Below are 13,299 nucleotides of genomic sequence, written 5' to 3'. Positions count from 1 at the left end.
CGTTTCCAAATTTATCATGAACTTAAAACATAGTTAAGCCTAAAATAAATATTGTAAAAATTAAATTTTATCTCACAAGAAATTCAATTGTTTTTTCCAAACAAGAAATTGAAATGTAAGGTATTTTAATTTCTTTATCCAAACAAGTTATTTAGAAAATGAAGGAAATTTAATTGCAAGCAATTCAAATGCAAAGCATTTCAATTTCTAAGCATTATTGAAATGCCTCATCCAAACACAAGGGTAGTTCCTTTAAATGCAACAATAGATAAATTAAAGAGATGGGGAAGAGGATTCAACACAAATATTTATATTGGTTCAGATAAAAAGATCCTACGTCCAGTTGGTAATTTCTTTAAACAAAGAGATTAACTTAAACACTATAAAGATCAGAGTACAATCAGATTAAAGAGAATAAGGAAAAGAAAACACCTCTCTTGAAGACACAAGAGATGAAAGTAAACTTCCTTTGAATCACACAGAGAACTTGACCAGCTTTCCTAGGAACAACAACCACACCCAATCTCCCAGAAACCCCTCTTAGGAAAAGTTATCGCTCCATTCACACTAGGCTTTTCAAAGCTCTTTTAAGAAAACTTAGAGAACTCTTTACAAACACAGCACTAGAACTCTAACTCTCAAAAAGGTAGTTTTTACAAATGAAAAATGGGTTCTATAAAGCCATTCGAAATCTGAGTGAAGAAGCTAAAAAGCCAAGTCTAAAACTGCTAGGGATAATCGATTATCACTTATCATAATCGATTATTCTAGTGCGTTTTATAAAAACAAAAGTTTAAACAGATAATCGATTATCCGGAGTTATAATCGATTATTCCAGTGAGTTTTTTAAAAAAATTAGCATAACTTAAAATAATCGATTATCCTAAGTGATAATCGATTATCACAACGAATTTTACAAAAATAAGAGAGTCCAAAGGTTTAAAAGTATGTTATTGATTCTAAGTCTATCAAAGTTACTTTAACTTATTTACAAGATAATTTTAAACATAAAAACACTTATTTTTAGATTGTCTTCCAATTAACTTTCAGATTCTTTGTCATCATCAAAATATTGTTTTAACTTTAAGTTTGTCTTCTGCTTTTGTCAACCGTATTGGCATAATAAATCTTCATTCTATTTCAAATTTTAACATTGAAGTTTAATCACATTACCAAAGAGTGAAAAACTGAAAAAAAAAAAAAAAAAGAGATTTCACTATTTCCAAACGTTTCGTCCAACTAGGTTCCATCTCCTGGGAAGAACCATTAATAAAACATTTTTCTTCGAAAAAAGTTTAAACAAACAAAACTAGTAGTTTAGGACAAAAACGGTGGTTTATTCGATATAATCCGGTCATTTTAGCATTTTAAATTTAATAATTTTAAAACGAAAACCAAGTCAAACGTCCAAATCCTTAATTTTTTTATGGGTATAAAAGATATAGGTGGTTTATTTATTATGGCGTTATGTATTCTTTTATTTTTGTTACGTGAGGACGCAATAGTACTGGGGTAAAACAATGGAAATCACGTGAATGTTCTTGAATAGTGTTGTTTCGGGACACGACAGACATTACAATTCACAACGGTTACTTTGCGTGTCGTTGTGGGTGTTTCTCTCTCTTCCTTTTTCCCTTTACCCAACTTCAGAAAGCTTCCAAATTGGTGTTGGGCGCAAAGAAAATTCACATACCCATTTGTGTTTTGCAATGGAATCTCGAAGAAGATCGGTGAAAGAGAAAGCTCAAGAAGAAGAGGAAGAGGAACAAGCAGTGGTGTTGAAAACTACAAAAGTGGTGGAGTATTTGGTGCCAAAGATGTCAATTGAGCTTCTGTGCAAGTTTCCGGATAACTCTGCCTATGACTTTGATTACTCTCAGAGCACAATATGGTCCCCTTTGCTTCCCACACCCTGCAGTCCAATGAATTTGGATCTCATAACTCCAAAGAAGCTTTCTTATGAGATGGGTTTGGGAGCAAGGTGCAGTGTCAAGAAGATGGGTTCAAAGCTTAGGAAAAAGTTCAATCTCAACGTTCATTTCATCAACAAACATGGCAAGAGCAAGAACAAGAAGCTGTCTTCTGATTTCTCACCAACACCCTTCAAAGGTGCTTGCAACCCCATCATGAACAAGGTGACTTTTGTTTCTGTTACATTTTACTTTCGGTTTGAGGAAATTGGTATTTTTCTTTGTAAACAATCATGGAATTTTCAAACTGCCGTTCCGCTTCGTAAGCTTTGGTTGTTCATGCTTTATCTTAGTTTTTTTGTACTCGTTTTGTTACTTAATGTTGCACCTAAAATTAGATGAGTTGCAAGCTAAATAAGGAGTAAAAGTCGTCCAAGGTATATAAAAGTTGAACTGATAATTTATCTGGGTTTCTGGCATTTTTAATTTCATCGTAATGTTTTATGGAAATTGATTTTTTTTTATCCTTTATGTTGAGAAATCTGAAATTCTGAATAAACATGTGAAAAAATTCACAAACCTTCTGTTATGAAATTATTTTCCATACACTTTTTCATACAACTGTTGAGAATTTTGGGGATGAATGGGGCAAAATGTTGAATGTCATTATCTATTGGAAATAATTTGCGTTTTTGGTTTGATCCAGCGATGGGCAAGAGCACTGAAAGCTGCTTCTAAACAGTTCAAGAAATGGAAGACAACGAGAGACCCCATAGCCCATGTCATGCTACCCAAATGATGTTTTTTAAATATTTGCTCAATGTTTTTACTATTTTTTAATTGTGAGTTGGTTTAATTATTTTGTTGTTGTTGCCATTCATTTATTTATTCAATTTAATGCCGACATTAAGAAACTTTAAGTATCAAGTATTTCAGAGAATTTTGAAGGCTTAGAAAGTTTTCCACATCTCTAATTACGGGCTTATTGTTTTTTTCGGAAGAACCAACATCTATTTATTAGAAAAAATATTATTTATGGACTCTTCAAAATTGCTCACCCTATCAAACAGTATAAGAACGTTACTCTCGAATTTCTATAATCTTTTAGTTGGTTTTGTTTTCATTTAAGATTTGCAAGCAACTAACAAATAGACATATTCTACTTCGTTAGTTAATAGAGATATTGAACTTTGCTTTTCGGTTGTTCAGGTGACTAGGTTATCTCTACTTGTGGTTTTTAATTCTCAGCTTGTCATCATTATAGTGGTTCTTCAACTTGAAATGTTTTCGTTTCTTGAACAAAAATACTAAGGTTAATTGTGCAACAAGATATTTGAAGATTCCTTTTGGTTTTCTTTTATTTTTTAATATGTTTGGTTTCACTTCGAAAACATCCGAAATCAATTTCTAAAATTAATTCATGCTAATAAATTATTTAGAGACGTAACATCTCGAGTGGATATTACTAATTTAAAATAAAAAAAAATAAGATATAAAATCAAAATTACATTTATTATAATGATTTTTCCAAAATATGGAAAAATTAAAACATATTTTAACGAGTCCTAATAAACATAATTTAAACTTCAAGTTTACATCTCCAAAACTGATACTGAAATTGAGTTACATCGCTTGGCATAACGAACCTCACCACCAAGCGCCACACATCCCAATAATCCTCTGGAATTGTAGTTATCATAACTCCTCACATTAAATGTCATAAAGTTTTTCATTACCCACATTTATTAAATAATTATTTAAATTTTTCAAGTAGATCTTACAAGAGGCACCCAAAATCAAATTCTAAAATCATTTGTAGATAGAAAATTCACAAAGAAGCAACTCTTTCTAGCTTCTTCATCAACAAAAATTGATTTTCCCACATCAAATAGAATCAATTTTCTCAAAGTGTTTCCAAACACGCCGAGAGTCTTGTTCAAGTTGCTTGAATCCAATCCAAAGATTTGATGCATGATAATCTATTCAGACTTAAGAGTTTAATTATAATCTAGAATCACCAGACTATCCCTTGATTAAAAGTTTTGAAATTAACAAAAGCAAATAATTTAATCAAGGATGTCAATGAAACCAGTAGGGTACGATTAGTAGTTTCTCTGTACCTTACTTGTTCGATAAATATATGTACTATACTCGTTGGATAAATATCTGTCTCGTATATATCTAAATCACTCCACCTAAGGTGTAATAAAGCTTAATTACTAATTTTGTTTGAAATAAAGAAAAACAAAATTGGATTGTTTAAAAAAAAATAGAAGGATTAAATTAAATAAAAAATAATAAGAGGATCAAATTAAATTTTTTAAAAAATTAAAAAATTAAATTGAATCGAATAATAATAAGAAAACCATAGTGAATGAAACTAATAAATTAGAAGATTAAATTATTAAGTAAGCCTAGAAGATACAAGAGAAAAGAACATTAAAAAGAAAAAAAAAATGACCTCCGTATTCTGGTTTTTAAGTTATTTTCATTTATTTATTCTGTATTTCTTTTATTCCTTCAACCTTTTTTTCAAAATTTCACCTATTTTCTTCCGTATCGGAGCACCATTCCTTTTAGCGGCAGTAAGTGGCGTCAAGAAATGGGTCGCTGCCGTGCTGCGTCGGCGTCGGGCCCCGCCGACGATGACCCTAACCACAGGTTGCTTTCCTTTTTCGATTACTACGCTTTTGTTTCCATTTTCGCGTTTCCAACTTCCTCACTGTGAAATTAATCAAGCTTGGTGACAAGGGAAATTATTTACAAAGACAGGGTTTACAATGTCGTGTTATGGAACGTGCTTTGCAACTCTTTTTAATGCTATACTCGTGCTTTTTTCTTTTGTTTCAATTTTGATGTGTGGAATTTGGTACCATGAAATTAGTCAAGCTTTAAGTTCGATGGTCAACTTAAATTAATCGAGGGTTTCGAGTTTTTCACAGACTTGATTGACTGGACGTAGGAGGTATCATTTCATGTTCTAACAATATAGACAGTGTATTGTTTAATTGGTGATGAAGAGGATTTGGGTGTACCGGGATCAAGATTTGAGTTTGGAGTGACTACACACTATATTTATTAATCAAAGTGAATATACTGGCAAACATAAATGTAAGGAAGAGATTTAGTAGTATCTATGATCGTAATTTAAAATGTTGAGGAAACATGGATTTGTAGTATGTTTGGGCATCAGCTGTGAGACATACATGGGCACAGGGTCAAGATTTTGAATGAAAGGGAATCTATAAAAGCTTTTGTCAATAAGATGCTTGTTTTCAGGTTGATGGAAATGAGGAAAAAACTGGAAGTTCTACACATTGTCAGTTTATTTTTTTGCTGACTTAAAAGATAAATGTATACTATTTTTGGTCCTAGAATGTAGATTTTTGTTTGTGGGCATGCCCATGGATACATTGAAATTCTTCTTGAATGCTTCCTACTAGGTGCTACATATTTTTTGTTGTAATGTTTTTTTCATTGCTTTCTTAGGTTAAAGAGAAAAAGGGCTGCTTCAGAAACTTTACCTACAGGTGATTTTGTTATGATCACATCACATGGGTGCCCTTCTTTCCAAAAGGTCCATTAGCATATTCTTTAACACCTTTTTCTAAATGTGGTAGGCCAAGGTATAACTAATAGCAAGGTATCTCTTTATCACTGTAATTATTGTAACAAAGATATTTCGGGGAGGATTCGCATCAAGTGTGCTGTCTGTCAAGATTTTGACCTCTGCATAGAGTGCTTCTCTGTTGGTGCTGAGGTGACACCCCACAAAAGCAATCATCCGTATCGGGTTATGGTAAACTTCTTCACATTGTTCCTTTCCATATTTATGGTACTACTGTAACATAATTTGCATCTTCATATTTTACTAAGATATTGGCTGTGAATTCTAAAATTCGAGAAACTAAGAACTAAAGAGTTCTTCTGTCATCGATTTTCTGAATATCTCAACAGGTACATGTGGTACGGAGATTAGAAGCAGTTACAACTGCTAGTAACAGAGTTGACAGTTATTATATCAGAAAAGTAAACTATAATACCTGACATGACTGCTTTGTTAACAAACTGCTGCTGACATAACTAATTACAGTCTGCAGAGACTAATCTATTACTCACAACAGAAGCCACGACACTTAAGCTAATGTACAATCAATTATACCCTATTATTTTTGTTTTTTATTTATTCGAAGATGATAGTATCCAATAAAACAGTAAGGAAAAGGAAGAGATAACATGTGTATTATTTCAATAACCAAAAACCGGAGAGGTTTAGGGACCTCCCCCTCCTTACAAGACCTCTCCCTCTTTACTTATCCAAGCAAGCTTGTAGGGCTTAGCATAAAGAATGGTCTCTAAGCTAAGCTTTTCCACCAACCTTGTGCTAGCTACATTGGTACTACTTCCTCCATCAATAATTAGAGAGCAAACCCGTTTGTTAATTTTGCATCTAGATTGAAAAATGTTTTTTCTTTGAGTTGGCTCAAGCTCACTTTGATCTTGACATATCATGCACCTTAATAACATAGGGTCTTTCTAAAAATTTTAGTTTTGCTAGAGGAAGAAGATTCTTTTGAAAGAGAAAGGGGAGATGAGTGTTCACTTTCAACATCATTACTCTTCTTTAAGATCACGGTCCTCTTGGTTGGGCAATTTAAAGCAATGTGATTATTGTTAGGAGAAAGAGGCTCTAGAATGGAAAACTTATTCACTTTGCATTGTGTTTATTCATGCCATCAACAATACAATTTATAGGCTTACAATTTTCGTCCGTTGTACTCCCAACGACTATAAACGACTAGTACATTAACTACCCAACAGCTAGTGCATTAACTATCCAACGACTAGTACATTAACCACCCAACGGCTAATATATTTATGTTTATTAAAAAAACCCAACAATTATAACCCAAACATTTAAAACATTTAATGGAACTTGATCTTGAAGAAGTGGAATGGTGAATGTGATTTGTGACTTACTTTTACTTGGTGGTTCTTGATGAGAGTTAGAAGGGAACTTATCATGTTTCTTTTTATCCTTTCCCTTCCATGAGTGACTAAAGTAGTGGTTGGGTGAGTAACTCTTCCTTGCCCTTCTTTTTCTTTTCAATTGAATTTCAATCCTAAGGGCAAGTGTGAAAACATTTTCAAGAGTGGAGTACTCATACAACTCTACTTGGTCTTGTATGTCTCTCCTAAGACCACTCACAAATCTTTTTATTTTCTCTTTGTTAGTTTCTTTTATTTCAACCCTATGCATTTGAGACTCTAATTCTTTAAAGTACTCACTCACACTCATAGAACCTTGGTGAAGCCTTTAGAGCTTCAAAAGAAGTTCCTTCCTATAGGAGGGAGGAACAAATCTAGCGCGCATAAGAGTTTTAATGTCCATCCAAGAAGCCGCTGTTGGCCCTTGGTCATAATTCTTACAAACTTTATGCCACCAAGTATTGGCATACTCCAAAAATCCTAAAACTACTAGATCAACTTGTGCTTGATCCTTTACATGATTTTCATTGAAAATTTGATCAACCTTAGCTTTCTAATCAAGGAAGATTTTTTGATCACTTCCACCATAGAACTTAGGAATCTTTGGAGTTTGCTTCTCTTGTGATGGGTTGCACCTAGAATGCCGTCTTTTCCTAGTCTCTCTTTCTTGCTCTTTAGCTTCAAGCCTTTGAATGTGCTCTTGGATTCTTAGGTCACTTTGCTCCTTTTCTTTTCTCATTGTTCAAAGGACTCCTTCCTAGACAACTCTAAATCCCGAAACACTCTCATCAATGTATTGTTTTTGTTTAGAGTAGGTGCATTTGATGAACTTGTCATGATTCCTACAACAAATCATAACCAAGAAAGTACTTGACAAGCATCTTCGGGTCTTAAATCATGCATACACCAAGAAAGATCATAACCAAGTTAAAGTATGAAACTAATTAGACAATATCACCCAATTCTCAAGTATGAAAACTAGTAGCGTAACACCTAGTGAAAAACACACTTTTAGTTCACCAAGGAGCAAGGTTGCTCTCGTTTTTTAGGCAAAAATTGGTGCAAAATTTTCTTCTTTTACAACTAGTTTTATAAAATGGTGAGAAAGAGTTTTAGGTAGCTTGGACACTTAGTTCCTCAAGATTTAGGCCAAAATCAATTTCATGGAGTATACATCAAGCAAGACATAAAGTGAAAGCAACATTTAAATACTTGGAAACACAAGAACAAGACAACTTCAAGTTAACATATGACATATGACTCAAGCAAAAGTTAGGCACATTTAAAGATTCAACATGACATACACAAAGACACAAACATGTAGCTATCATGCATTTAAACTCATGGATTTGAGGCTCAAAGACTAAGCATCCAAAGACATGTTATCCAACCACATTTAGGAGCTTAAAGAGGTGCAAAAACCTTAGCCAAACTGCCACAATAGAACCTGAAAACGCTGATTCACATATTCTTGGTAGATCTGACCTTTGCTCACTAATTTGATCATAACTTTCTCCGCAGAACTCCAAATGCGTTGGTTCTTTTTTTTTTTCTGGAAACTAGACTCAAAGAGCTTTCTTTGGACACCGAAAACATAATTTTTGGACCGCTGAGTTGGTGCAGTTTAATGTTTTAAAATCGTCACTTTTTTTTTGCCAACACTGTTTTTATGTGTCATGGAAGTGGATTTGAACCATACTAAGATAGCTACAACAAGACAAGGTTAGTACATTAAAAACACCATATTCAAGATAACCTAAGCTCTAGATACCAAATGATGAAGGATTATCTTGTTTCTTTTTAGAGTTATGAATATGGTAAAGTTGTTTAAGAAAGCTTTTTGAAAATTTCCACTAGACATTAAGATAGCATGCTATCTAGATGTGAAGGTTTCTTTCACAAAGCTCATGAGAAGAAGATGATGGATTTCTTCAAAACAAAAAGGAAATGGAAAGCACATAAACCATAGAAAACCTAGAACAATTAAGGAAGAAGGAAACATAAAATGGAATGGAAAGAAATGGTAAAAATGTGAGAAGCACGCCACTACAAGGCTAGGCTAGAAGCCATGGCAACCTTGAAGATGAGTGGATGTGTGCCGCCACTTGCTATGCAAGATAAGGCTTAAAAGTATTCACTCCCTAGGGAGGAAACTCTCACAAATGGTTGAGACACAAGAGTGTTTTTTACTTCAAAATGTTCAACAACCCTTTTACATGTCTAGGAGCACCCCTTATATAGAAGAGTTTAGGGGTCTCTAAGCAAATAAAAGATACCTCATGATGTCTCTACAAAAACCTAACCCTAGCTTCTAGAAACTACATCAAATAAGGTTACAAAAAATGAGAGACAAAAGAGCTAACTATTGTGTGTGCAAGGCTAATTTCGTTCTACCACAAAAGGAGACAAAGAATGTGTCTCATATGTCTCCAAAAAGTGGCCAAAGTGTGCTAAAAACAAAGGAGACCAAAGGTACATAGGTACACTTGTTTTATGCCTTTTACTTTATGCTTTATGCCTTTGCTTTACTCTCTCCTCCACATCATTTATGCTCCCCATTCACCATGCGCCACCTAACATTGCTTTCTTACTCCTAATTAACCTACAAAGCAAATAAACATAGATTACCATGTTGGCTTAAGTAAAGTCAACTATATTCAACAAGTTAAACCTAGTCAAAGGTCAACAAGTCAACTAAAGTTGATTCAACTAAGTCAACTTAGGGAATCAAAAATAACAAACACAAATGAAAGAGATGAAGGATTAGTGAACTTCCTCTCTAAACATGCTTAGTCTTTTTTAAGCATGTGCCTCCATCCTTAGTTGGGGTCAATCCTTCATCAACATAGAAGACTAAGAGACTACAATTAGGACCCTAGGTGCAGAACTAGATACAGCAGTAGGAGGTTTCCCACACTCTACACCCTATACATAGGCTTAATGATACTACATAGAAGTAATAATTCTAACACAACATATGTGCATCCAATGTCAAATTTTACATTATTTTCTTTTCGGTACAGGATAATCTATCTTTTCCACTTATATGTCCAGATTGGAATGCAGATGAAGAGATCTTACTTCTAGAGGTATGAGATTTGAGTACGGGGAAGACTCCTTGTTTCTTTTTCTTAACGTTAAACTGTATCCTAAATGATTTTTGTCTTTTTATTACATATCGCATGTTATGTAAAATTATGTTTCTAAATGTATTTTTCTCATAGGCTATTGAGATGTATGGATTTGGGAATTGGAATGAAGTCGCAGAATATGTTGGAACTAAAAGCAAATCTCAGTGTATTGACCACTATAATGTTGTATATATGAATTCACCATGTTTTCCTCTCCCGGTAAGACAACTTGAGAACTATGTCACGAAATTATTCATGCAACTATCATTTGAATGCATAATGTAATTGTTCATATGCGCACCCAGGATTTGTCTCATGTTATGGGAAAGAGCAGGGATGAATTGTTTGCCATGGTTAAGGGTCATGAAGCCAAAAAAGGTTTGTTTCTCGATAACTAAAAGTCATAATGTTTTGAGATTTTGCATGCAGAACTTGATTAGTTTGTTTCTATTAAGATATTAAATGCATTACTAGAAGTTGGTAAAATTGGAGGAACCTCCAAATCATCCATAGGTAACACCACCTTTGCTAGCATCTTCATTTTCTCTAACTTCAACTAAGATGTCTTCATATGAATCATCTAAACTTGAACTTGCTTCAATTTCCTCCATAGTCCATTCATCGTCAGAAGTCAGATCATCCATGTTGTAGTGCTTTCCTAACATCCTTCTTCTTCGTCAATCTTGAATTAGCCATTACAAACACCACGTTATTCATGGTCTTTTGCTATAGACGATTCCTTTTTTTGGTGTGGATCTAAATAATTACAAAATTAATTAACACCTTATAGTAGCCTCTAAAAAATAATTATAAAATCACTGTCATGAATAGGAATTCTTACCCTTTACAAAAGCACTCCAGTTATGCTCACATATGGATGAACTACAAGGCAAACTCAATACTCTAATTGCAAATGTTTGTAATTTTCGATGTTCATCACCATATGATTCCTTCCATTGTGATAGATTTTTTGTTTTGAGTGCACTTTGAGCTATTGGACTGCCAAAAAATCCAGATTTTGGGCTTGAAATTCTCAATTTGGGAGTTTTGTTTGTGAGGATTGTAAACAAGATCATTGCTGTCCTATGTAGAAGGGAACTAGTAGAGGCCATGGTACTAGTAGAGGACTTTAGTGTTCATGTCTTGTTAGACGACCTGCCGGTTATGCTAACAGGACTATGTGACACCAATTTTTTGAGGTGTTACATATCTTAGAAAGTATATATTAACCTTAACTCAAACTCACAATACTCACTTAGTAAAGTGAGATTTGTATTTACTTACATATTATAATTTGATTAGGTTGATGTGGAATCTCTAACAAGATGATGTCTATTACATGTATTTGGTCATTTTTAAACATTAAGTTCTTTTATAAACATCCAAGCACTAAGGGAATACACCCCTTAAAAGCTAGTTGTTTTGGGAGAGAAGCAGATACTTACATCCTCTACTAAGCATCTCATATTAATGTGGGACATAGGCACTCCCATAATACTCAAGTCCCTATTATTGTTCTACATTTTAAAACCCATTACATGTTATTCTTGCAGAATTTTCTCTAACTGCTGAGCTTATGCTGAAAGAAGAAGCTCCCTTCTCTGATGTAGTAAGGTACAATTCACCCTTTTAAATGTGATTATTTGAATCAATCATTTATGAATCTGCCAATTCTTTGGTGCAACATCTCAGTTATGAAGAAACAAAGAAGGTAGAAATCAATAATCTAGAAATCTCCAGATTAACCTCAGGTACTATCATATAGTGTGATAAAAGTCTGTTTTTATTATTTTGTACTGAAATTTTTATTGGTATAATTTATATGCATGATATGGGTTCAACATGTGGAAAATCTTGCTCAAGTACAGTTAAGAACTCTTCCTACTTGAGCCAAAGTAATGATGATGTCAAGGTTGAAGGTATGTTTTCGGATGCTGTGTGAAATACTGCACTTCATTTTTTGTTGAGTTAGTATTTCTTTTGATATGTTTATTGCTCTTGACTGAATGTAAACATTCGCTAGTTTAGAAATTTTGAATGACTACCTCCAAATCCCTAGTTTGGACTTCATATTTTAAAAGTATATTTAAAGATCAATTTTTTTAAAATATTATTCTACTATAATTTGTGCATTGGGTGATAATTATATAGATAAAAATAATCAGGAGCTTTTGTTATTAGAATAAATTGTACATTATTTAAGGGTTGATTTACTCTAGAACCAATTTGATGTTACCAAACTCTCAACCAATATGAAAATATTTCACATCCCTAATTAGGGGTTTGATATAATTTCTCAGCAAGTTCTAACCTCACTAGACTATGGGATAGTAAAATTTTATACACCCACAACATTGCTTTGGCCTTGAAAGTTAAAGTTGTTAGCTGAAGAGCCTGGTTTATATGTTTTTAACACTTCTTTTCACACTATTAAATATTGGGAAAAACTCCCCCTTAAGATGGTGCATATAAGTCATATGTACTAAAGCGTGTTACAAATATAATTAATTCTCGGCTCCCTTCAAGAGTTAGTGAAAATATCTGCTAACTGATCATTTGATTCAACAAACTCAATCTTGATGTCTCTAGATACAATCTTTTCTCGAATGAAATGACAGTTAATCTCAACGTGTTTGGTCCTCTCATGAAAAATAGGGTTAGAACTGACATGAAGTGCGACTTGATTATTACGTATAAGTGTAATTTGAGTGACATCTCGAAGTTGTAACTCTCTGAACAATTGCTTAAGCTAAACAAGTTTATAAGTGGCTGAGGCCATAGCTCTATACTCTGCTTCTGCAATAGATTTCGCCATAACACTTTGTTTCTTGCTTTTCCAAGAAATCAAGTTACCACCAATGGAGACACAATACCCGAAAGTAGATCTTTTATCAACATTTGAATAGCAAACAATTCTTGTATGATTATTGAAACCATATAACAAACCTTTTTCAGTAGATTATTTATTGTACTTTAATATAAGATGACTACATTCCAATGATCTTGACATTGAGAATTTAGAAATTGGCTCACCTCACTTATTGCAAAGGAAATGTAAGGACGAGTGACTATAAGGTAATTTAATTTTCCAATCAATCTTCTATATTGCTTAGGATCTGAAATACGCTCCGCCTGATTTGGTAGGAGCCTGGTATTAGGATCTATGGGTGTGTCAATACTTGAGTGATGATAGAAAACTGAATGATCGACCTCACTTCAAGTCATGCCAAATTGTTGAGCAACGCTGTTAAATTTTTCAAATTAGGCCC

At 33.5% G+C, this 13,299-nt stretch overlaps 2 protein-coding genes across 5 annotated transcripts in view; both read left to right on the top strand.

Annotated features, from left to right (window-relative positions):
* The first annotated feature begins 1,547 nt into the window (after nucleotides 1-1,547).
* On the top strand, nucleotides 1,548-2,884 carry LOC114187467. Its single transcript, XM_028075728.1, has 2 exons — nucleotides 1,548-2,135; nucleotides 2,617-2,884. Exons 1-2 carry the CDS (start codon nucleotides 1,710-1,712, stop codon nucleotides 2,707-2,709), a joined length of 519 nt encoding a protein of 172 aa, XP_027931529.1. The 5' UTR covers nucleotides 1,548-1,709; the 3' UTR covers nucleotides 2,710-2,884.
* Nucleotides 2,885-4,437: 1,553 nt separating this feature from the next.
* Nucleotides 4,438-13,299, top strand: part of LOC114187892 (transcriptional adapter ADA2a-like) — a 36,909-nt gene continuing 28,047 nt past the window's right edge. Inside the window, exons 1-9 of one of the 4 annotated variants that reach the window (XM_028076293.1) lie at nucleotides 4,438-4,571; nucleotides 5,400-5,440; nucleotides 5,531-5,709; nucleotides 9,923-9,988; nucleotides 10,124-10,249; nucleotides 10,336-10,408; nucleotides 11,584-11,644; nucleotides 11,723-11,781; nucleotides 11,899-11,949. In XM_028076293.1, the coding sequence (XP_027932094.1) occupies nucleotides 4,513-4,571; nucleotides 5,400-5,440; nucleotides 5,531-5,709; nucleotides 9,923-9,988; nucleotides 10,124-10,249; nucleotides 10,336-10,408; nucleotides 11,584-11,644; nucleotides 11,723-11,781; nucleotides 11,899-11,949 (715 nt within the window). In that variant the 5' untranslated portion in view covers nucleotides 4,438-4,512. Of the gene's footprint in view, nucleotides 4,572-5,399; nucleotides 5,441-5,530; nucleotides 5,710-9,922; nucleotides 9,989-10,123; nucleotides 10,250-10,335; nucleotides 10,409-11,583; nucleotides 11,645-11,722; nucleotides 11,782-11,865; nucleotides 11,950-13,299 lie in introns of those variants that run through there. The other 3 variants (XM_028076292.1, XM_028076291.1, XM_028076294.1) reach the window with 3 other exon arrangements.

The sequence above is a fragment of the Vigna unguiculata genome, chromosome 6, assembly GCF_004118075.2.
Source record: "Vigna unguiculata cultivar IT97K-499-35 chromosome 6, ASM411807v1, whole genome shotgun sequence".
NCBI classification, from domain to species: Eukaryota; Viridiplantae; Streptophyta; class Magnoliopsida; order Fabales; family Fabaceae; genus Vigna; species Vigna unguiculata.
This window is presented reverse-complemented; position numbering and strand designations above follow the sequence as displayed.

Bases quoted from the DNA above. Each gene is read 5' to 3' on its own strand.
- LOC114187467 (XM_028075728.1), top strand. From the start codon at position 1,710: ATGGAATCTCGAAGAAGATCGGTGAAAGAGAAAGCTCAAGAAGAAGAG. The intron at 2,136-2,616 runs GTGACTTTTGTT...GGTTTGATCCAG, and splicing joins GCAACCCCATCATGAACAAG to CGATGGGCAAGAGCACTGAA.